General features: G+C 41.7%; 1 protein-coding gene and 1 long non-coding RNA gene across 4 annotated transcripts in view; one reads left to right on the forward strand and one right to left on the reverse strand.

Annotated features, from left to right (window-relative positions):
* Them4 (thioesterase superfamily member 4) overlaps positions 1–2476 on the reverse strand; it is a 33317-nt gene extending 30841 nt beyond the window's left edge. For both annotated transcript variants that reach the window (XR_010048827.1, XM_003479044.5), the window contains exon 1: positions 2116–2476. Coding sequence is in view for 1 of the 2 variants with exons in the window: in XM_003479044.5 (XP_003479092.2) it covers positions 2116–2205 (90 nt within the window). In the remaining variant the exon portion in view is untranslated. The remainder of the gene's footprint in view (positions 1–2115) is intronic.
* A 34-nt stretch (positions 2477–2510) lies between these two features.
* LOC134476970 (uncharacterized) lies at positions 2511–25275 on the forward strand. 2 transcript variants are annotated; one of them, XR_010048830.1, is made up of 4 exons: positions 2511–3243; positions 20995–21142; positions 21641–21710; positions 23235–25275. It is a non-coding gene; the product is annotated as an uncharacterized LOC134476970 (long non-coding RNA). The 2 variants fall into 2 exon arrangements; XR_010048829.1 differs by lacking the exon at positions 21641–21710 and having other exon boundaries at positions 2570–3243.
* Positions 25276–25513: the final 238 nt, after the last annotated feature.

The following is a 25513-nucleotide window of genomic DNA, read 5'->3' on the forward strand; positions in this document are numbered from 1 at the left end:
CGAAGGGAAAAAACAGGTCAGAAGCAGAGCAGTGGTTAGGGGAATGGCAGAACTTTCCAGAGTCACTGTGCTCTGCTGACAGGACATTATACCTGTACCATACACAGCTGTGGCCATAACCACCAACTTTCTTAGGGAGTTTTGCTCTACAGTTAACCCATAGTTGCCTAACGTCACCCCAGAGGGTAGTCTCCTCTCTCAATTATACTCAAGGAATAAATGTTAGGGATAATCATTACCTTTGATCATTCTAAATAGGGGAAAAGTCATGCTTTGTTATGCATTTACAAGAGAAAACCTTTGACTTTGTTTCCTTTTAAGTTACTGAACAAAGAGCATGATTTATAAAGACTGTAAATACTATTAGTCTCAACATAGATTATAAGGTACCAACATATAATTAAAGAAATCAATTCATCTTTATTGTAAGCTACACAAGACATTTTCTTTTCCAATGGGCAAGATGGTACATGATTAGTGATCAATCAATACTATGTTTTTGTACTAATTCTGCACCAGAAGACCACAATAACTTAATAGATGCCACACATAAACTTTGCAGAATTTGACCCTATTATCCTAGATTGTAAACTCCTTTACAGAAAGAACTGTTTCTATATATGTGATGGAACTAACAAGTACAATGAACATTTAAATTTTCTGAAATAAAAGACACTGTCATTAAGCCTCCTTACAATACTCCTTTGAAATTCTCCCTATCATTTTGAACACAGCACATTGTTCTTGCCACTTTGTGAAGCAGTTTTAAAGTCCTCTTTCAAGAAAGTCTCTAGCTGCACAGTTGTGGCTGTTTTCTTAACCTGAACTGATTCAAACATTTACCTTTCACCTTTAGTCATTTTGACTGAGGAAAAGCCCTAAGTTGGACAGTACAATATCCGGTGAATGAGGTGGGTCAGGACATACCATAATGTTTTTAGGAGGCTGCCTTTGTAATGCAGCAGCATTCCTAACAGTTTTGATAACATCTCCTAAAGACACTAGACAGAAGACTTCCAGAAATACTATAGAAACTGCTAACAATGATGGGAGGTCTGTTCAAAGCAAGGGGAAGTATTTTTACAGGGATTAATGGTAGTATGTCTCTTCTTGTATAGTATAGTGGCCAGTAATGCCACTATGAATATTCTTGAAGCTTAATCAATGTTAATTAAATACACCGATGATGCAATACATAGGGATATAAGAAGTAACATTTTTTAAAAAATTTTATTTAAAAGGAAAAAGAAAAAACAAAAACAAAACAAAGCGGTGTAAGGGTACAAGTAATACAGAACTACAAAAAAAAAAAAAAAAAACAGTAAGAAATCACCAGTTAATAGATTACATATTATCATCTTAGAGATAGTTGCTCAAGTGAAGAAGTAACATTTAATAATACTATCTTTCTTGTGCTATTGCATTAATCTTGTAACAATCTTTAGAGGTCAGGGAACTGGTTTACACAGGGTATTATGGGTCATTTGAAATTCAGAAGCCTTCTACCTGTTCCCCAATTGGTCGTTATTATCAGAAATAAGATTAGTCTGAGCCTATGAGGATTAAATCACTGGAATGGATGGACAATGCTCCTCTTTTGAGAGCTGTAAAGGTTGGGCCAGACAGTCTACGTTTAGGGGCCACCTCTGCCATGTATTTTCAGGGTGACCTTGCTTAACTTTTCGTATCAATATAAGTACTAGCAATTGTCCTTTTCCTAATTACCAGTCAAGCATCCCGCACTGCTTCAAAACTGAATCGCATGCCTGTAATCCCAGCACGCTGGGAGGCTGAGGCAGGAGGAACACAAGCTTAAATCCAGCCTGGGCAACCTGGCGAGATTTGTCTTAGATTCTGGGTTCAATTCCCCGTACTAGAAGAAAAAAATCCAACAACAAATAAACAAAAACCTCAACAGAATAACCCTACTGTCAGTCTAGACAGTGTTTGGGCTTGACTCGCTGGACTATTACTCTCGCTACCCTGGAGCTGGGGTTAGCTTTTATTGGGAGTTGGCCGGCCGAGGGAACGAATAAACCCGGACCCGCGACCAGGCTCGTCGGCCGGTGTCGCGCACATCCATCCGCCCAGGCCCTCCGCGGCGCCCGCACTCACCCTTGCTCCTCTCGGCCCGCCACCGGGCGGAGGCACGCGTGTCCGACGGCTCCCAAGCGTACGCAGGCGCGCGGCGCAGCTCCTCAGCATGGCTGGGTGCCGCGGCGGACGGGCAGCGCTTTCTTGCAGGCGGCCGGGAAGGCTGGCGCTTCCCTCACACGCCGGCAGCCCGAGGCGAACGCCTGAAAAGGGGGAAGGTGGGGGGAGCCACCGGGCGGGTAGCGCCACCCGGGCCCGGGGGCGTGGCTCCCGGCCGGCTTCCAGCTTCCGCCTTTGGGCTCTGCCGAGCTGCTCGCCCAATCCCGGCGCCGCGTTGCTTAGCTCTTAAGACCAATGCAGGCTTCCGTTCCGGAAGGAAGATTTCCTGGGACTTCTCCCTCGCGCTGCCACAGTAGCGGTCACCTCTCTCATCTGTCGTTGGCAAATCAATGCTGTTTGTCCCCAGCTAATTAACTCGCTTTCGTGTGGAAGACTTAATCCCTCGGGCAGTCCCTAGGATCTAGTTGACAGTTGATTTCTAGGGCGCCACTGGTGCAGAGCGGGTATGGGACTGAATGCGGCTCTCCCTGCCGCCGGCGCGCTCGCTCGCTTGCTTGCTCTCTCGCTCGCTCTCTGAGTAGGGATTTGTAGGCCGTCTCGGAGTCATACTTTTACAGACAAATCCTAAGAACAGGATGCTCCAGTTGATTGACTTTTAAAGGTTCGTCCCTAGCTTTGCTGACAGACATGGGCTCAAACTACCCTCTCTACTGCTAGAATTTTCTGCGCGGCTAAAATGATAAGTATGAAATAAAAGTGGCCTTATTTTAAGAATGTAGAGAGAAACTCCATGGCCTCCAGGGTCTGGCATTCTCTGGCCCACACGTGGTGTGGGGGCATACATATTGCTTAGGTTTGGGGTGGAGCCTAAGGGGTATTACTGATGCACTGAAATGGAATTCATTTCCCGCCACAGGTAGGGTTTAGGGGCGGGGAAGATGACTTCAAGATAGAGCCTCTTGGTTCCGCCTCCCAGCCTCCCACCGCTGCGGCTTCCCATCCAGGGCACAAAATCCTTTAATCTATCACTGAATAACTCCCTGTACAGAGACTCTTCACTTGCTCCTGGCCTCTATTTCTTTCTTTGTTGTGAGTACTAAAAACAGTGTATTACATTTTAGCTCCGTAATTAGATGTCTGTAAAAGTGAGTGCGCAGGGCCACTAGTGCAACGGAGTTAGTTTGTACAGTGTTATAGGATGCCGATTGTTAAAATTTCAAGAGTGTGCCTCGCCATTTTGTAAACATTGACATACTAATATTATTTGGACATTATTAATATTTTTTGGTACCGAGGATCGAACTCATCGGCAGTATTAATATGTAAGTTGTGTAACCACAAGTGTGATGTGCGCCTTATAGGCCTGCCTACTTGGGCGGCTGAGACAAGAGGATCACCTGAGCCCAGAAGTTAGGAGTAGCCTGGGTGGTCTACAGGGTTAAAGTCTGCCTCCAAATCAAACAAATCATATAGTTATTAAATATTAAAAATAAAGTTAATTGATTATAAAAACGTAATAGGTACTGTGGGAAAATTTATAAAGGCTAAAAGGGAGAATTTAGGTAAGCTGCTTGGTTACAAAGTTGGTTGGTTTTGCAGATCTGAGCCAGAAGCTGGCATCAGCTCACTGGTGGAGCTGTCTGTGGTGGCTGAGCAGTCTCTCTCTCTCTTTTTTTTTTTTTTTTTTTTTGTCTTTTTCCTTATGCCGCTGAGCTAAACCTCCAACCCCGGAGCAGTCTCTTTCTAGAGCATCTAGGCTGAATTACTAGAGTCTTAAGGATTGTGGGCAGTTAGGGAGGAATGTCAGTTTGATTGGCTTTGGGATCTATCCCAGGGATTAGTGGAGCACACTTCTGGGTGTGTCTGGGCAGTGGGTCATGGGGGTGTGACTGAGATCTGATGAGGGACTCTGTCCCTTTCCTCTCTGGTGCAGCTTCCTTGCTGCTATTTTTTGACAGCCATAAATAGAGCAACTGTGCTGCACCACACCCTTCTGCTGTGCTGCCTTTGCCTTGGAGTCACCTGACAGTGGATTGAAGTTCCTTGAAACCATGAGCCAAATGAAGACCATGTCTTTAAATTGCGGGTTCTGGGTGCTGTGGAAAAGCTAATAATACAGACTGTAAAGACAAACTTGATTACAAAACGCTGTGCATACCTGGCCATAGTGGCGCATACCTATAATCCCAGCACTTGGAGGTTGAGGCAGGAGGATTGAAATAAATTCGAGGGCCCTGGTACCGATAAAAATGAAAAAGACCAAAAAAAAAAAAAGAAAGAAAGAAAGAAATTCGAGGCCAGTGCATTCAAGGCCAACCTGAACTGCATGATGAGACCCTCCCTAAAATAATAATAATGCTAATAACAATCTGTGCATATGTGTGAGGTATGTGACGTGTAAAGTGCCTGTAAAATAAGAAGGTATTTCATGGAATACGTGACAAACATACATAGTCTTTCCCTTATTGCTCTGCTCAAGTTTTATCTGCTCCTGATAGTAAGGATTTTTGTCTCACTTGGAATCATGCTAAATGGGTTTGCATCCTGCTATATTAAACATTTATCAGCTTAGTGGGCCAGGGATTTAGCTCAGCAGCATAAGCGCCTGCCTTACAAATGTGTGGTCAGTCGGGAGTTTCATCCCCAGTACCAAAAAAAAAAAAAAAAGGAAGGAGTTAAACATTTATCATCTTGTCATAGCCCTAGCCCATCCTGAAAGGAAGCCTACATTCCAGGTTTGATGTCATTTTTGTCATATTTCTTTGTGTTTGGGGTTCATTGAGATTCTTGTGTGTTTGGAGATATGATTTTTTATTTGGTTTTTTTTTTTTTTTTTGTGGCATTGGGGATTAAAACTAGAGTCTTTGTACTGAGCTATATCCTCAACCTTTCTGTAAAATTTTAGAATTTTGAGACAGAGTGTCTCAAAATGGCTACATTGCCCAGATGAGGCTTAAACTTGAGATCCTTCTTCCTCAGCCTCCCAGAATGCTGTGATTACAGATGTGTGTCACCCCACCTAGCTGATACATAGTTTTGATATTTCAAGTTTGGAAAATTTTTAGCTATTATTTTCAGTTATGTGTTTAGTTATTCCTCTATTTCCTTTCCTTGGAAAAGACCAGATACTTTAGGCCACTTGAAAGTGTCTCAGAACTCAGTGGCACTTTATTCTTTTATATTTCATGTACTCTAGCCACGCAGGTAGCCTTTCCACTCCTGTTTTTGGGCAGGCGCTTTGTGGCCTCAGGGCCTTTTTCTGTGTTGTTCCTCTGCTTTGTGGTACTTTTGTTCTCATTCCTTCCCCAGCCAACTTTTACTTTGGTACATGGTTACCACTTTCTTTGTGAGGCCTTCCCAGAGCACGGTCCGATGTTATACTAAGTACATTATATACATGGTTTCATTTCATCTGGATTAGGTTTTTATTAGGTTTCCCAGTAGCTAAAATTTCCCTGTTAAAGCAGAGATCATAGTTTGTAATTCATTATACATTTAGGTATTCCCTATTTCCCTCTAGAGACTACCAGTTCTTCCTGTGTCACTTTGGCTGGCTTCTGCATCCCTAGACCCTAGCACAGATCCGAGGCATTCAAAAATAGTTGTTGAAGCTGGATTTGGAGGTTCATGATTATACTTGTAGCTACAAAGAAGGCTGAGGCAGGAGTATCACTTTAGTCCAGGAGTTCAGAGCACCCTGAGCCAGATGGTGAAGCCGTGTCTCAAAATAAAAAATAAAAATGGCTGGGGATGCAGTATAGTAGTAGAGCACTTGCCTAGCATGTGCATGACCCTGGGTTCAATCCCCCCCCCCCACCACCACATACACACACACACAAAAGTTGTTGAATACACAAATGAGAAGGAAACATGAGTGCTGTAATCTTTTCTCTGTCAACCCTCTCTCTAGGTCAGTGCTGGGGAACCTTTTAGAGATGAGTGCCCAGACCGCACCTCAAAACCCACTTATTTATCACAAGTACCAACACTGCAATTAAATCTGAATTCTGAGATTTTAGTTTAGAAAAAACAACTCTGCACTAACGTCTTTTGTCTTAAAAGAAAAACACAATAATGTGTCCCATTGGTTACCAGCACTGCTCTAGATTATCTCTTCATTCCTGTGATTTTAAATACTGTCTGTAAACTGATGACTCCTGACTTAAGTTCAAAGCACTTAACAGAACAATCATGTGCGATAACCATTATTATTATTATTATTATTATTATCTCTATTTTACAGCTGACACACCTGGGGAAAATTATATGTTCTCATGCCATCAATAAATTAATTTGGGGAACATTTTGATACATTGCTAAGAAGTTCTGCTATCTCATTCTTTTCACAGAGTGCTGGCTCCATCTTTTTCAACTTTGCATTTGTTGAATTCAGAGTTAAAGGCTTCTACAGTATTTGTTATATAAAGGATACCTGGACTGTACTCTAGGAGGCTAAGGAAGGAAGGTTATATATTTGAGCCCACCCTGTAGTATTTAATGACTTAGCAAGACCCTACCTCAAAATAAAAAAAATAAGATGGGCAAGAGATGTAGTTCCGTGTGAAGGCCTTGGCTTCAACCCCCAGTATAGAGTGGGTTGGAGTGGGTTGGAGCTTGGTAGATTCCTGGATTACTGGGCTAACCAAACTGTTACATGAAGATTATGGGATAGAATTAAATGGATAATAGGCAGCAATTTTACAGAATTCTGACTTAAGAAAGCTTAGTTTTGTGTTGGTATGCTCAGTAAGAAAAGCACCATTTTTAAATACTCTAAATGCTCAGTGTAGATTTAAAGACAGTAAAATGTGGCTGAAGAAATCTGCTCAGTAGTTGTGAGATTACTGTAGGCTATACTTCTTTTATTAGTATATAAAACAATTTAAGATTAACACTCCTCTAAAAGCCTCAAGAGTCAAAAAAAAAAAAAAACTACAGTAGATTAGCAATAAAACTGTTGGCCTGGGGGCAAGTTTAGTGATAGAGTGCTTGCCTAGCTTGAGTCTTAGAAGGAGGAGGGAGAGGAGGAGGGAGGGAAAGAAAGGGGGAGGGAGCGGACAGCATATGCTATCAAGCAAGGAGACTGTCCCTGTGTGAGCTACTAAATCCCTGAGAGGTTAAGGCTGAGCTAAATATTGACGGACAAAAAGGAGTTGACCTAGTATACTGTACCCAACCTATATTAAAGGATAAAATGAACCCTTAAAACTTGAACTGCTTCTCCAGATTTCCTCAGGCAGTGTAAACTCCCCAGGAAGCTCAGTTAAAGGAAGGAAAACTAGCCCTCTGAAGGGAATATGCTGGCCCCAGGGGGTCTGGTTTCCTTTCCCTTAAAGAGTAAAGAAGCCTGGGGGTGGGGGGTGGGGAGCTCTGCATTGGAATTTCCTCCTCTATTGTCTCATTGTATTTCTCTCCTCTTTCCTTACTTGCATACCCTTGCATACCTAAGGGGGTGAAATAGAGACCTGAGGAAGCAAGAGGCCTCTTCATTTCCTTCAAAGCTTGTTTTGAGTGGCCTTTTCCTTTTTCATGAGATTCATAGCCTCTGTGTTCCTTGAGGGAACTGCAAGTAGTATAGCTCTGAGCTCCCTGTAACTAGAAGAGGCAGAGAGGACCATGCAGGTGCCCTGAATCCCTGATTCTCCATGTCAGCAACTCTTAGGGAACTCCTGCTGGTTTCCATAAGGTCTGGGCCTGATATAGGAGAAAATATAATTCCCAACCCGCTAGATATCAAATGTGCTGAGTTCATGTCCCCTGAAATCAAAGAATGAATTTCAAAAGACAGAGGAGATTAAGAGTAGGGAAGGTTTATTGGGGAATAAGAATGGCTCCTGAGACCAGAGGGATCCTAAAAGTGGATTGCCACTGAGGCCCTTTGTAATTTATGTAGCAAAGTCACAAAGTGGATCAAATGATAATCAACCTATAGGATTACAAGTATAGCTTCTTAGCTAATATTGCCAGTAGAGAAGCAGGTCACATAGCAAGGGTAAATGGAATGAACAAAGGCATTTTGGGGAAGGGATGGTTCCAGATGCTGTGGTCACCCATTGAGTAACTGATGTCTCTCTGGATTTTACTGGACCAGATAGAATAATTATAGTATAATTCAAGTTAGTGCTTATTATTCCTTCGGGGAAGCATGTAGGCCTGGTCATTGCATCTTTATCATGAGGCCTAGTCTTCAGATGCACCTCCAGTGACGATTCTGATGTCTTTATTTTTTTTCTGCTGATTTCTTCAGAGCCTAGTCCCTCTGAGGCTGTATTTTAATTTCTGTCAACCTTAATTGCCTGTAATAGACCTCCATTTGGAAGGGGATATGGTGACTGGAGAGGCTAGAGAAGTAGACAGGGCCTTCAAGGAAACAAAGGACCTAATCTACCCACATGGGCACACTTGGGGTTTACTGTGGAGCAGTGGGTAGCCACAGAAAGATTTAGCAGAGAAAGATTATCTGGTATGTACTTTGTACTTCAGAAACATGCTGTTGAAATAAAGGAACTCCTGGAAGTGAGTGACAATGAAGAGATTTAGTCAGGGATGAAGCTGGGAAGGAGGACTCCAGTTCAGGGTGGGATGGGGAGTGGTACAAAATACTCTAGAGTGGAGTGATGGAATTTTGGGCACAGAAGGGAACCATCTGATAGGATTTATATGAAATATAAATGACCTTTATTTGAAGAATATGGGGAGAGGCCCCCAGACCCTCTGGGGTCTGGCATTCTCTCCGACAGACATGTGGTGTGGGGGCATACATGTAGCTTAGGTTTGGGGTGGTGCCTAAGGGGCATTAGTGATGCACAGGTAGCCCATTGGTATTCATTTGGCACCACAGGTAAATTGCCTAAGGGTGGGATGATGACCTTAAGATAGAGCCTCTTGGTTCTGCCTCCCAGCCGCCCCCCCCCCCCCCCAGTGTCCTGTCTGGGGCAAAAACCTTTCATTCCTGTCTTTTTATTATTAGGAAAGAGGGTGAAGTTTTTCTTTCTTTTACCGTCTCCTGCTGAAAGGGAGTGCTGTACTGGGGTTTAGGAGAGTCGACAGGATGACAGTTGATGCCCATATAGAAGCTGGTGCCAGGTGTTTTAACCAAGACAACTTTATCACTGGTGAATGCCCATATGTTAGACTGGAAAAACAAAGAGACAAGGTGTTATGAGGAGGCATGGCACTATCATATTTAAGCACCCAGGTGAAGTAGAAGGAAAGGTGCCTTTGATTTGGATATGTCATTTTATCAGGACCATGTTGAGGTAGAATCATTGCCACAGTAAGGTAGAATTCTGAAAAATAAGTGTGGGGTAGGGGGAGTGAAGTTATGAGAGGTGATTATTCCCCCATCTGAAAGCGTAAAAGTTAAGAGAGTAGGTAGGTAAGACTTGTCTCTGGTATGCATGATGTGGAAGTTTTTAGGAAATACTGTTGAGAATCCTGCTGTAAAAAGGACAAGAAATTAGAAACTAACCTGGTTAACAAAACACGACAGCCTGAGAGTTGTGGCTGTGAGGCCTTGGAGAGGTGGAGATGAGTGGGAAAAAGGATGGTTAGATCTAGGGCTGGAAGGGCACCACTTAACCTAAGTGATGTGAAACCAGGATGGCAGTCTCACAACTTTGACCACTGTTGAGGTTGCCAAGAAGACCAGATATGGACCACTCTAACTTGGTTGTAGTCCTTGGGATGATTTGCTGTAACAGGACTTTAGTAAGTATATCAGCAGTCTCCCTGGTTGTGGGAAAGGCTTTTATGTATAAACAAAGGTGAGAAGATAAAATTTATCTGTCAGTCTTGACCAGGGTTGTGTCTGAGAAACTGGTGAATAAGAAAGGAAGGGGATGCTATGTATCCCTGAGGAGAGGTTTACTAGCAGTAACAGGTGTAAGCTATTGAGACCTCAGTGTCTGGGTCAGTGTGCATAAACACAAGGGAATAAAAAGCATTTTTTAAGATTTAGGACTGTAGGGCCTGGAGATTTAGCTCAGCGGCATAAGCACCTGCCTTGCAAGCAGGTGATCGTGAGTTTGATCCCCGGTACCAATAAAAAGTTAAAGAACAAAAAAGATTTAGGACTGTAAAGTGAGTGGTGGAGGGAAGATTTGGTACCACTGGGTGGATTGGGAAAAAGCAGTACGGAATCTGCACGAAATAGACTTTGTTTGTATAGGTTGTATACAAACATAACTCTACCTTGTGTCGGTTTACCTGTCTCAGAATTCCAAGTGCACTGCTAAAAGATATATTTTTTTTTATCTCTGTTGTTGAAAACGTGAAAAGCCATATTAAGAAGATCTCTGTGGGGTTTGAGGGCCAAGTTTAGCCTGTTGTCTTGGGATCTGGTCTAAAGTAGAATTAAGTAAGTATGCAGGAGTCAAATACAATCAACAGGGTATTTATAATTTTAGTAATGACTTCCCATAAGGAGAACAAGGTTCAGGAAATTTTAGGAACTGACATGTCATTTATGTCATGGAAGAGTATACTTGGGGGCAGACGGAAGAAGAAGAGGGAGCTGTTTTAGACATATAGGTGAAGCACCTATAGAGATGATTGACAGAGAAGTTTGGAATGTTGGAGAAAGATCTGAAAATACCCTCTATTTTAAGGCACAGCGTATTAGAGAACTCAGCCAAAGCTATTGAGGTGGGAGGTGAGGCTGTAAGCAGAGGATGTGGATGAACAGTAGTAGCAGCTACACTTCAGAGCGCTCTAGGAAATAGCAGGAGGCCCAGGAGTGGCGGAAATTTAAAATATTAGGCTTTCATTTCCTGCCTCCTCAGATTCATTTTCTTCCTCTTATGATTTGGATTGGGAGTGTTCCCCCAAGTCAGAGGCAGAGCACATGGAGGGTGACTGGATTAACAGGGGGCTACAGACTCTTGTTAGGAGGTGGGGCCCAGCTAGAGGTGGGACACTGAGCACAGGACCTAGAAAGGTCTTTCTCCCTTTGCATTCTTCCATTCTCCTCTGCTTCCTGGCTGTCATGAAATGAGCAGCTTTTGTCCTCTGTGCTCCTCTGCCATATGGCTTCTGCCTTGGAGATAGCCAGTGGACTGTAACTGAACCAAAACACACTCACCACCTTTAGTTGTGGAGTTCAGAGTTAAAAGGTAATCATTAGATTACTCCCCCATTGAGTATTGTGTCCCACCAATGAGAAAGTGACTAGGACAGTTCTGCATCCTCCGGGAAGCAGTTGGACCACCCAATACCAGATCTGGATAACACCCTGACTTCTTTTCTACCAGGTTTCACTTCTAGTATTCAGTCTCAGGGAGGCCCATTGGAAGGCTCCTGCAGTAACCCAGTTGAGAGAGGGTGATGGCTTGGATTGGGGTGGAAGCAATGATGACAATGATTTTATATATATTTTGAGGGTAAAGGGAATAATATTTGCTAATAAATTATAAGTGGAGTGTGAGAAAAAGAGAGAAGTCAAGGATCATGCCAAAGATTTTGGTCTGAGCAAGAAGAAAGATGGACTCAAGGAGGGAGCCAAGGTGGAGAAGTTGTTAGAAGAGCCTGTTTTAGTGAGAAAGGTCAGGAGTTCAATTTTCTTGCTTTAGATTTGAAATGTACAAATAGACCTGTGGACTAGCAAAGAGAACACAGACAGACTCATACACATATGGGCACCTGACTTATAACACATAGTAATTGAGAAGGGAAAATGGGGGTTGTTTTTCTTTTTTAAACAAATGGTAATGGATCTGTTGTGTTTTGGTGGAAAAAATGAACCTAGATCCCGTCTCCTGGCCTGTACAAAATCAGTTTCAGATGATTTGTAGATACACACATGGAGGTAAAACAGAATGGAAGCTTTTCATGACCTAAGGTAGAAACAATGTTTAACAGTATATAAAAGTCATTAACTGTAAAAGGGGAAAAGGATAAATTGTACTTCACTATAATTAGGAACTTTTATTAGTCAAAAAGTACCAATTAGTGAAAAGGCCAGCCTGAGTGTCAAAGAAGATAGTTGAAAAAACACAGGTGATGAACTCCTACAAGCAATAAAAAGCTGAACACAACAATAAAAAAAAGCCCTCAGACATATCAAAGACGACTGTCTTTGTTACTTTTCTCTCATTGCTGGGACAAAATACCCGACCATCAAAATTAGGGAAAGAAAGGTTTAGCTTACAGTTTTTTGGAGGTTTCAGTCCCTACCCATCTGGCACCAAGGCAGGATGGAAGATAACAAAGAGCAGCCATTCAGGGCATCACAAGCCACAAGAGCAAAAGGGCAAAAAGGGAAAAGCATGTTTCCTTCCCGCCCTTATTTTGTATGCCAGTTACCCTCTGCTGGGCAGGTACAGCACTCACATCACCAATCCTAGTGCTAGACAATGAACCAATCACAAATGCTAGACTCAGCTGCCTCCATGACTGCATGAGGCTTTGGGGAGACATTTAAACCCAAACCATAATATTACACACCTGGCCCCCCAAAGACTCACGTGTATCCCTTTATGGGAAAGGCATTTATTCCATCTACAAGACCTACTTGTGTATTCTACATGTGCTTAAAACCAGTTTCAGCAGTGCTGAAAAGTCCGAGTCCCACGTCTCCCCGGAGATCTTAGGCAAACTCTTAGCTGTAAACTGCTGCACAAATGAAAGTTATACACTTCCAACATTCAGTCCCACAAGATAAACATTACCATTCCAAAGGGTACAAATAGGGTTACAAAGGAATGAGACCAAAGGAAGTCTAAAGTCCAGCAGGGCAAACTGGAGTTCCACATTGAGCATTTGAAGCAATCTGGTTGTGAACTCCAAAAGACTTGAGTGACTCCACCTCCATGGCACTCCTGGTGATTGTAGTTCACACAGCTTCTTTCATGGGTTGACTTTGCTCCCTCCTTACAAGTTTCCTTAGTCTACACTCCTGGCTTTTCTAGACTTCTGGGTTCCCCACTGCACCTTTGGCTTCACACACTACCCTTTCAGGGGCCTCCCAGGCCCTCTGAAATTGGGATGGAAACCTTTTTAACCTCAGCACTTGTGTATTCTACATGTGCTTAAAACCAGCACATGAATGCTGCCTAGGTCTGCTACTAGCTGGAGCAATAGCCAGGCTTTCCTCTCTCTTGGCCATAAGGGTTGAGTGCCTGGATTGCTGAACACTCTGTACTTGATTCTGAGGAACAAACTCTCTGTGCTGCTGAAATTTTGGAAACTTGTGTGATGTCTACCACCATTCCAGATCATGGTGCTCTGCAGGTTTCTCCTCCAAGCAAAGTCTTTCACTTTTGCAGTTTTGAGGCTGCAAAGCATGGAGAGCTGCTGCTGCTTGTGATCCTCTGCCACCATCTTTTATATTTTCATGTTCTTCTTAGCAACCAAGCTCTTGTCAGCTCTATGTTTGCAGTCCACAGCTTTACTAGAGTGTCCTTTCTGATCAAACTCACAATGTTTTAAATCATCCCGATGAACTATTTGCTCCTGATTTGCAACATAAATCTGGCTAAAACCCCCTAACAATAGCATGCCACTGCCTCAACATTTGACTGCCTTGAAATTTCTTCTGCCAGATCAATTAGTCCATTGCCCTTAATCTCATTCTTAGGCAAAGTCTCTAGACATGAGCAAAATGCAGACAAACGTTCTGCCAAGTCATAACACACATTGTGTGGCGTCCAACAACCAGTACAGTCCTTCTTTCCAACAGAAATTCTAGCCTGATTTTTACTGGCAGGATTTCTATCAGCCTTCTGGTTTTGTGAGCTCTGACCAAAATCTCCCATGCAGAATAGCCCAAGGTGTTCCAGATCTATTCTTTCAGGTGACATCTCCAAACCTTTTGAAACTCTTCTCACAAGCCATTCACAAAGGCACTTGAACCACATGGTCAGATATAGTCATAGAAATGACTTTACTCCACTGTAACAAATTCTGTCTGGGTTACTTTTCTTTCATTGTGAGGACAAAATACCTGACCATCAAAATTAGGGAAGGAAAGGTTTATTTAGCTTACAATCTGGAGGTTTCAGTCCATACTTAGCTGGTTCCAAGGCAGAGTAGTGTGGCTGAGGGACAGTTGCCCATAGCAGTCACAAGCAACAAGAGCAGAAGCCAAAATGGGAAAGCACACCTTCTTCCCTCCCCTATATTGTAAGCTGGCTACCTCCTCTTGGAAGGTGCAACACTCAAACCACCAATCCCAGCCTTAAACAGCAAACCAATCACAAACACTAGACTCAGCTGCTTCCATGATTGCATGAGGCTTTGACAGGACATTTAAACCCAAACCGTAACAAGAGCTAAAAACAATGTTCAAGGCCGGAGATTTAGCTCAGTGGCATAAGCACCTGCTTGACAAGTGTGAGGTTGTGAGTTCAATCCCCAGTACCAAAAACAGACAAACAAAACAACAACAAAAACAAATGTCCGATCAACAAATGAAAAGGTAATTAGCTTTATAGTCATTAACAAAATGAAAATTGACCAATGCATGCCTATTACCATAGCCATTGAAAAAACAGTGAATAATACCAAATTTTGACAAGGACATAGAGCAACTAGAATTCTCAGACTGTCCTGGTAAGAGTGAAAATTGATAAAACCACTCTGGCAAACTGGTAATATCTACTAAGGTAACCATGACTTTTGACCTTCTAATCTGTCAATTGTACTCCTAAGTACATGTCCAAGACAATGAATGAAAGCATAAGGAGAATAGTGTTCATCATTACTTTCAAAAACTATCATAGCACTGAAGTGGAAATAAGCCAAATGGCCATCAGCAATAGATTGGATAACTACAGTAATTCATACAATTCTTTACTACAATGGTAAAAAATGGGTTATGTGCCACATAGCCTAGGTGAATCTCTCAAACTAATGCTGAGAGAAAAACTCCAAACACATGGGTATACATTAAAGTTCCATTTGTAAAGTGTGTGGTCGTGAGTTTGATCCCTGGTACCGGTAAAAATACAAAAAAAAAAAAGTTCCATTTGTATGATCTTCAAAACCTGGCAAGACTAATTTACAATGATGGTGTTCAAAATGTAATCATCTGTGGGCTAGGGTATAGCTCAGTGATAGAGCCCTGTCTAGCATGTTCTAAAGTCCAAGGTTCAATCCCCAGTCCTAAAAAAAAAGTATTACCTTTGTGGGATGATAGTAGTTCTTCATCAAGAGGAACATAAGAAAGTTGACAGGATGCTGGTAATATTTCAGTTCTTTCTGTGTCATTTTGCGATAGGTTCTCACCTTGTAGTCCAGACTGGTTAAACTCATGATCTCATCTCCTCAGCCTCCCAAGTATTAGGATTATAAGTATTACCACACACAGCCTTTCCCAGTTTTTGAAACAGGCAGTTGTTGCATGGATACAACAGTTTATATAAACCCATAGAAGAATTTGTATCATTCATTATTTTTAGTGTATTTTGAAACAATAAACTTTTTTTTTCATTTTTGTGCCATGCTTTATTATTTTCAGGAGTGTTATTCCATTCCTTACTCTTGAAAATTATACTTTGAGATTTAACCTAAATTCTTTTCTGTTGCTTATTTTTTTTATATACACTTTTTTTCTTCTTTTTTCTTTTTATCGGTACCAGGGATCGAACTCACGACCGCCTGCTTGCAAGGCAGGTGCTTATGCCGCTGAGCTAAATTCCCCAGCCCCTCTGTTGCTTATTTTTAGGTGAAATCAGTTTTCCCTCTTGTAGAATGAGGCAAGAAAACTTTTCTAACTGCAGAATTTCCCCCGCTGTTGTTTTGGTGTAATATCATTAAGTGTTGGAGCCATTAAAGCTGAATACAAGAGCAGGGCTGTGGCATGGCCTGGGCAGGGCTGAGCTAAGAATGAGGAGATGCCTTGGGGGCAAGATATGCCACAGCTGAGACCACGTGGAGAATTTCACCTAGGATAGTTTTCTTTGATTAGCATCATCTGAGGGATCCTTGAACCCCTCCCGAGATCCTGTTCAGGTTTCCTGTATTTTCCACTTCAACTCCTTTCTTGTTTTGAATAAATATGGGCTGTCCAGAAACATTTGGTCCTCCTGGAGCCTAAAGATCATACTGCTTGTCTCCTTCATTTGGCCCTTCACCATGCACTTATTTGGAAGATTGGGGATCTAGTTCCAGACCCCAACTATTAAGGAAATGCAAATTAACCAATACATACATATCACAACAGCCATTTAAAAAAATCTCAATAGGGGCTGGGGATTTAGCTCAGCAGCATAAGCACCTGCCTTGTAAGCAGGCAGTTGTGAGTTCAATCCCTGGTACCAATAAAAAAACGAAAAAGACAAAAAAAAAAAAAAAAAAAAAAAACCAAATAAAAAAATCTCAATGGTAAAATTTTTTTTTTTTCTTTTTCGTTTTTATCGGCACCAGGGATCTCACGACTGCCTGCTTGCAAGGCAGGCGCTTATGCTGCTGAGCTAAATCCCCAGCCCCAATGGTAAAAATTTTAAAAATTTGAATATGAAAGCTTGTTCTTTGAGACTCAGAACTGTTTTCTTTAACTTGGATGGGAAACTTCTTTTTGCTTTTTCTCTTTTTTGTGTCTTGCTCAATTTTGATTCTACTCCTTATTGCTTCTCCTTAGTGTCGGGGTCCTAATGTACTTGAGGGGACCTGACAAATGAATTCAGAGTTCCTGGGAGCTGGCTGTTCTGGAGCTCTCAGTTCTTGCTGAGAGGTGCTTGCACTTAGCTAATATTACAGAGAGCAAAAGTCTCTCCCTCTCAGCTGTGTCTTCCGTACCTCTTGCTATTTGGGGTTTATGAGTCCATCAGAAACTGCCCCATTTCTTCCTTCTTCATTCTCTCATACTGATGCTGATTCTGTGCAGGTTCATTCTTTCCTTCCTTCTCTTTTTCTTTGTGTGGTACTAGGGATAAAATTCAGTTTCTTCTCACTAAGCTACATATCCCAGGCCTTTTTAATTTTTAAATTTTGAGACAATCACTAGTTGCCCAGGCAAGACTTGAAGTTGTGGTCCTTCTGCTTCAGCCTCCCAGAGTATTGAGATTAGAGAAATGTGCTACCACTCCCAGCTTCATGCAGGCTTTGTGACTATTGGTTGTCTGCATTTGCTTTCAGTTTTAGAGTTCCTGGGAATACTTTGTCACTTAGTTTATTGTAAGTGTCTGAAGGGTTTTGGTTTTTCTATCTAGCTGTTTGCAGTCCATATGGGCTGCTGTAAAGAAAATACTTTAGACTGGATGATTTATAAACAGCAGAAGTTTATTGTCACAGTTCTAGAGGCTGTGCTAGCAGATTCACAGCCTGCTGAGGGCCCATTCCTCAGAGGTGGCACTTCCTCTTCTGTGTATTCTCACATGGTAGGAGCGAGTGCCTTCTCTACAAGGTATAATTCTACCACTGAGGAAAGAGCCTTATGAACTAATCACTTCTCCAAGCCCTGCCTGTAGTAACATCAGCTTGAGGATTAGGTTTCAATGTGTGAATTTTGTGTTTGTGAAATACACAAACATGCAGACAGAGGCAAGTTGCTTGTCTATTTTCACATGAGGATGTGGAAAGATTAGGTATCTATGTGGCTACCATCTTCCCCGAATCTCCTGTGCTACAAATGTGTGTACTTTGCTGTATGTATGTACTATGCTGTATGTATGCATTTTTCATAATTTATAGTTTCAAATTTTAAAGACAGTTTCATAGAAGGGAATTAGATTCTTTTTCCCTCCAAACAATTTGTCCTATTATTAACGTCTTGCATTTTTGTGGTACATACATTATAACTGAAGAGTTAATAGTGATATATAACTAAATTATAACTTACAAGTTGCACTGTGTAGTGTTTATTTTTTCTACTGGGGATCAAATTCATGTCCTCCCACTTGAGGCAGGTGCTTTATGTCACTAAGCTAAATCCCCAGCCCCTGTTTATTTGTTTTTGAAACAAGATCTCTCTTGTAGTTCAGGCTGGCCTTGAACTCACTGTGTACCTAGAGCCTTGAAGGGAGCCACTGAAGCTGGAAATTGATCACACATACAGGGATGAGGCAAGCTCCAAGAACAATAAGCATTAGAGGCAAGTCACTGAACAAGCTGCTTCAATCCAGAGAACACCAAGCCCCAAGACAATCCAAGTGGTGGATTACTAGGCAAAAGGGGTGTCTGTCACATGACACCAACCTGCCAAATGTATAAATAAATATGCTAGGGCAGTTGAGCAGTTCCTTTGCCTCCCATCTGGAAAGAGAGCTCCATCTGACCTAAGCTTTCTGTTTCTTACCTTTATTTCTCCATCCTCTCATCATCCTTTCCACTCAGGAACTTTGAAAGCTGCACTGGACACAGCAGGAGTTGGCCTTGAATTTGCAGCAATTCTTCTGCTTCGGCCTCTTAAGTATTGAGATTATAGGCATGCAGCACCATTCCTGGCTGAATAGTTCTATTTTATACCTCTTTGCAATGTATATATAAGATTTAAATAGAACAACCTTCTGTGTAGAAGAAACTTACTTTTAATGCTGACATCTTAGAACATAGGGTCATACAAGGATTCTCAGGAAGAGGAATCTATGTAATCAGTGAATATCTTCAGTCCACCCCTACCATAAAGGCAGCAAAAAAATGTCCCAGGGCTTCACTATGTTTCTCATTATAAGAAGATAGCCCCAAAGCTCAGAGAAGAATTTAAAAAGGAGTGGAGGAGCACCAGGAGGGGAGGCAAAACAACACTTTATAGTAATATGTACTAATTCAGAGAAGACTGTACTGTGACATACATACTTCAGATAATCCTGCATAAAAAATGTCTTTTTTGGGGGAACTGGGCATCCAACTCAGGACTTCACAATTGTCAGGCAGGTACTATGTCACTGAGCTATACCCCCGGTCCCCAAAACCTTGATAGGTATTAAGAAACAACACCAAATCCTCCCCTGAGTAGGGATCAGGGTCAAGGAAAGAAGCTTCCAAGGCTTAGATGTCTTTGTGAAGTCTGTTGGTAAACGCTCTACAAAGCTTGTAGGGCTATAAGAAAAAAAAGCACTGAGTGGTAAGTATGGTGCTACCATGAGTGTGGACATGGAAAATGGGGTGCAGAGTGGTGCTTCTCACAGGGGAGTTGGGTGAGTAAGTTGCAGGGCAGAGCTGGCAGGGAGGTTTTTTTGTTTTTGTTTTTTGAGATAGGGTCTCACTGTGCAGTTCAGGATGGCCTTGAACTTATGGCAATTCTCTAGCCTCAGCCTCCCAAGTACTGGGACCACAGGCATGCACTACCATACCTGGCAGGAAATATTTAATAATAACATTATTATTATTAATATTTTTGTTTTGTTTCAGGAATTGTAAGTCTGGGGCTCTATGCCGATATGTTACATGAGGAGAAGTAGGCTTTAAGCATGGTCATTAGTCTCCTAACAATTCTGACAGTTTACTAACTTGTGTAGAAACACATTAGGATAGGCTGGATGTGGTGTTGCATGATTGTAATCCCAGTACTCAGAAGGCTGAGGCAAAAAGATCACTTTGAGTTCAAGACCAGCTTGAACTACATAGTGAGTCCTTGTCTCAAAAAGCAAGAAGAAGAAGAGGAGGAGGAGGAGGAAGAGGAGGAGGAGGAAGATCCACATTAGGAGTAACACAGATACTTGCAATCTTTTATCACATGCTTTTTGTGTCACTGTGTGGAACTGTTTGCAGCTATATGTTCCATAAAGTGTCTGGTTTTAATCTTAAAAACTGTAATAATTCTATCTTCTATTTTTAAAGCCTTTTTCTTTAATTTCGTTTGAAATTGGTTATAGTATCACCGGCTACATACAAAGAAAACATCACACAATCTGACAATTGTGATGAATATATTCTTACCAAAATTGCACATCCCCCTGAAATAGCCAGAATTGTGCTCTAACTTCCTATTGCTTCTGTAAAAATTTACCCTAAATTTGGTCACGTAAAGCGATGCAAACTCATTACTTTCCAGTTCTGGGGGTCAAAAGATCAAAAACGGTTTTGGATAGGGCTGAAATCTAGGTTTCAGCGGGGTTATCTACTATCTTCCTTCTGCAGACTTTTGGGGAGAACCGTTTCCCTGCCCTTTTCAGCCTATAGAGGGCGCCAGATTCCTTGGTTTGGGCTCCTAGCAAGCATTTATGAAACTGGGGCTGCCTTCATTTCTGCCCTGACTTTTCTGCCCTGTTCCATGCGAAGGATTCTTGTGATTACATGGGACTTGGGCTGGGGATTTAACTCAGCGGCATAAGCACCTGCCTTGCAAGCAGGCGGTCGTGAGTTCGATCCCCAGTACCAGAAAAAAGGAAAAAAAAAAAAAAAAAAAAAAGATTACATGGGACTCAGATAAATCCAGGGTAATTTTCCCATGTATGGATCTTTAAAAACATAGATGTGTGCAAAATCATTTTTTTCATGTGACATAACTTTTCAGTTTCTAGAAACTAATAATGGACATTTTTGGGGGTCTATTATCCTACGTATTTGGTTAATTATCTAATGCTCTTGTTTTACTTCTATCCTGAATCTTGCTGAACTTATGGTCAGATGAAATTTTTTTGGCTGTTAATACACATCCTGTGGGTAATGAGGAAGATTTTATGCATCTTTAATTATATCCTAATATATCTGTAGATTAATTTTCAGTAAGTAAAGAGATTATTTTTCTCAATACCTCATAGTTTACACCTTTAACTGATGAGTACTGGTAATTAAGATCTTGGAAAAACTTCAAAGCTTATTCTGCTGGGTCTCACAAAAGTGAGAAGGATATAATTTATCCTTTTGTTTTCCATATTGTACATAAAAGAGTCAGATATATAAAATAAGTCCTTGGGAATGTTTCCCTTTTTTTGTTTGCTTGTTTCTTCTTTTTTACAGTGAGAGGCAAGATGTTCGCCAACTCTATCTATTCCATGAAAGAGCCTATTGTACCTCAAAGACAATGAAATATGTTTAGTGATTCAAAGAGCTTGGAAATTGCCACCAGCAGTAGTCATCTAGCTTTCCTTCAAATCTGGGCTGCAATGTGAGTTCCACCTAATCTCAGCATGTATCAGAGGGAGGGATTTTGAACTGCTGCTTTTTGACAGTTGGCAGATAGTACCGTAGAGCAGACATGTTGAGACTGGATAAAGGTCTCAGGATGTGGCTCAGTGTTAGAGCTCTTGCCTTGCACACACAAGGATCTGGGTTTGACCCCTAGCACCACTACCAAACAAACAAACAAAGACTGGATGAAGAGCAGTATCTGTGACCTCCCCTGAGTGGAGATTAGGGTCAGGGAAAGAAGCTTCCAAGGCTTAGATGTCTGTCATGTGAAGCCTGTTGGTAAACCCTGTGCAGTGCTTGTAGGGCTACAAGAAATAAGTGCTGTGAGTTATAAGTACAGTGCTACCATGAGCATGGACCTGGAAAATGGGGTGTGGGACAGTGTTCCTCTCGGGGGAGCTGGGCGGGCAAGTGGCAGGGCAGAGCCGGCAGTTGCAGTAAGCATGGGCTTGCCCTGAAGGATTTCTCACTGCAGGTCAGAAACCACAGAAATTGCAGGTATCTTTTGCATGAAGAAGAAGGCCATGGGGGAAGACTAAAAAAATGTAAGATTATAGCTGGACAAGATGGCACAAGACTATGATCCTAGCAGCTTGGAAGGTTGAGGCAGAAGGACCAAAAGTTCAAGGCTAGTTTGAACAACTTAGCAAGATGCTGTTTAAAAAAAAAAAGACTAAGATTTTTACAAATTTATTATATTACCTTGGTTTCTGTATCACAGGAGATGCAGAATTCCTAGCAATCTCTTTAACTCTTTGGAATTAAGTAATCCCAGGAGTGTATTAGTCAGGGTTTTACTAGAGAAAACAGATATAACATGAGATATACTGTTGTACCCCAAAAAACAAGGCTCCAAGATGTAAAAACGGGGCAAGATGTCTTTTTTAAAAGAGCGCTTTTGTTTAAACTGGCACCAGCAGCACAGTGCAGATGGAGTTAGCAAAGCTGTGCAACTGGGTTACACTTTTGACAGATTTTTATAGCGATTAAACCTCAAAGTAAGGAGTGATATGAAGCGAGCAAGAATGTGGAAGGCCTTTGTTCCCTTTTGCTTGGGGTCAGAGATGTTTCCAAGTTGGTGGTTACCTCTTTCTTTTCTTAATTTACTACCCTTGGTCTACTAATTCCAGGAACATGTTTCTCATAAAGGGAACAAAGGTTGACACAGCATCATTTGTCTCTCATAAAGGGAACAAAGGCTGACGTAGCAAACAGGTTATTAAGGTGATGATGCATACAGAACAGTATGATGACATGTCAGTTAATCTATAACTGTGTGGTCAGTGCGCCAGTCAATCTTTTTAACTTTGCATTTTAGTTTTTTAAATATTTTACTGCAACAATACAAATGTATAAAAAATGACAAAGTTGGCTTACAATTGTCAGCCAGTCGGATGAGGAAGCGTGCAGAGGGTGTGTGCACACTGGAGGCCAAAGGACTCAATCCAGGGTCTGGAGTTTACCTTAGTGTCTCTTGCAAGAATGCACCAGCAGGCTGATGGGTCTGTGACAGAAGGCCAAAAGTCTACAAGGGAAGGCTTAGGAGTCTATTTTATTATAACTGATGATATAGGCAATTCTTTTTAAGATAGCAAGAGGCATTATGGTAACCAATGTTGATCACCTTGTATTTTGTTTTTACAGTATATATTATGTCCATCCTTTTGATTTGACTGACTCTGTTTTGTTATGTCACATTTGGTTTTATTCTCTTCAAAAAAAGTAATAAGAACTGTGGGAGTAATAAAACCCAAAATGTGTAATTGTCATTGTACAAAAGAGAGGAAAAGAAAGTGCTCTAAAGGATATAACTGCATATATATTTAAGTGTATAAAATAGATAACCATATTACTGAGTTTTGTTGGATCACTGAACAGAACTGTTTGCAGTCTCACTGTTTGAATGTCCACTTTATGTAACTTGAACAGCTATTTCTAAGATGACAATATGTAGTCTATTAACTAGTTATTTCCTACTGTTTATTTTTTCTGAAATTCTATATAACTTGTACCCTTTTTCTGTTTTTTTTTTTTTCTTTTTCTTCTTAAATAAAATTTTAAAAAAAAAGAGTCTTTGCCAGAAAGCTCAAGAGTCTACATGGAAGCCAGCCGATGATGTCCAAACCAAAGGTGAAGACTAAAGCTTCTCCAAAGAATGGAATGCATTCATCCTTCTTCTTTCCCTTTTATACCTCCATGTAATGAGCCACCCTAGGGTGGGTCTTCTACACCCTCGGGTATAGAGTTGCTAAACCCATTTGGTTAAGCTTCTAAATGTCTCAAATTGACACAATCAATCAATCACTACAAGGAGCTACCAGGCTGTAGATACTAATGAGGCATTTTATTTATTTGTTTGTTTATTCATTTATTGAGGCAAGGTTGACCTTGATTTCCTTATGTAGCCTATGCTGGTCTAGGCACATGATATGAGGTTTAACCCTCACAGTTCTATTTGGGTTTGTTCACTTTTGTTTTTATTTTTATTTTTTGAGTCAGGGTCTTACTATACAGTTCAGGTTGGCCTATGTAACCCAGGCTGATGTCATATTCACTGTTGTACTCTAGAAAAAATAACTTTGTTATATTTGTATCATACCAAAATACCTGTAATGTGGCCATACTGTATATATGTTTCCCTCCCCACTTCTCCCTCTGGGTGACCTAGTTGATATGTTAATCAATGCTCTCCTCTGTAAAGAATTGACTTCCCTATCCTCTCCTAAGGAAAACAAAGGTTGTTAATTGCTGCTAGACTCTTCTATTCTCTGCTGAGGAAAACAGGATCTTCCCATTAGCCTATCTCCTGATCCACACCCACGCCCATGACCTTTACTTTGGGAGCTGTGATAGGTACTGGGAGGGGCGGCAAGTTTAGAGGAAGGACACAGCTTTTGCAGTCTCTAGCTGCACTGTGTTGCTGGGCCCAGGGTAAGATAAATCAGCGCTGCTTTTTAAAATATGTTTTTGCCTCATTTTTTAAACTGGAGCTTGGGGGTTCGTTTGTGGATTACAAGATTCATCACAATCCTCCTACCCCTGCCCCCTGCATTCTGGGATTATAGGCAAGGGCTACCATACCAGGCTTGGGGTACTCCACTTTTAAAGGCAAGGAGGCAGCTCTGAGAGATTATTGAATTTTCCTAAAACTACACAGTTTGTAAGTTATGGAGCAGTAATTTGAAAGGGTTTTGGCGCAGACAGGACACTGTAGCGGGTGAAGCCTTAGAGGCGGAACCAAGGAGCTCCTATCTCCCCCACCCCTAGGAATTACTCTGGCGCCAAACAAAGACCAATGGGCTACCCGTGCATCCCTAATGCCCCCATAGGTTCCACCCCAAACCGAAGCTACTTACATACCCCCCCCCCCCCCCCCCGCCACGCCACGTGTCGGCCAGAAAGAAAGCCGGAATCCAGCGGTCGGGGGTGTTTTGGTTTTCTCTCTCCGAGTTCTCAGAATAAAGGCCTCTTTTGTTTTATACTTCTCATCTTTTGGATATAATCTTATCAGAATTAAAACCCAGGTCTCCCTGTCAAGGTTTATGCGTTTTAACTAAATCACTCACAGGACACAAACCTACCAGTTTTTTGCAAATGATGAAATCTCAGTTCATGTGCATAGGAAAGGCCAAAGCATAATCTCAGGGTCGTTCTCCACAATACAACTGTTAAAACCTCCATGCCTCATTGCTAGGAGTTTCATTGGAAAGACCAGGCATGGTCTGATGAGCCACATTAAAATAGAAGAGAAAGAGGAGTCAGGTGTTGTTAAGAGCTTGCTTATCATGTGCTAGGGTCTGGTTCCAGCTCCAGTACTGGGGGGGAAAAAGGTTGCCTGGAGAACCTGCAGGGGACGTTAGAAGGCCACTGAGCTTATGGCTCATTTATTAATAACACAGTTCTCCAAGGGGCCAAAGGACACTGTGACTAGTGGGGCCCCTTTGTTTGGGAGTAGGGGGCAGGAATAAAACCAAGTGAAGCTTCCAGAGGAAAAGTGATATATTGCTTTCTTTCCTTTATTGGATAAATGTGTAATTTTTTGGAATTATCTTTCACTCTTCTTCCTAATACCGTTTCCCATAATTAAAAAAAAAATCTTTAGTTTCCTTATTCGTTACAACTCTTCTTGTTCTTTTCCCCTCCCTCTTTAAGATCACTCCTGCGCCTGGATTGGGGCTTGAACTCAGCATTGTTGCACTAAACTACATTCCCAATGCTTGGTTTGTGTTGTTTATTTTGAGACAGGATCTTGTTAAATCACTAAATTGTCCAGACTGGGTTCAAACTCAAAATTCTCTTGATTCAGTCTCCCAGAGTGCTGGGATTATAGGTGTGTCCCACTGTGACT

Source organism: Cavia porcellus, unplaced genomic scaffold (genome assembly GCF_034190915.1).
Source record: "Cavia porcellus strain 051 isolate PalLab524CR breed Dunkin Hartley unplaced genomic scaffold, mCavPor4.1 scaffold_1, whole genome shotgun sequence".
NCBI classification, from domain to species: Eukaryota; Metazoa; Chordata; class Mammalia; order Rodentia; family Caviidae; genus Cavia; species Cavia porcellus.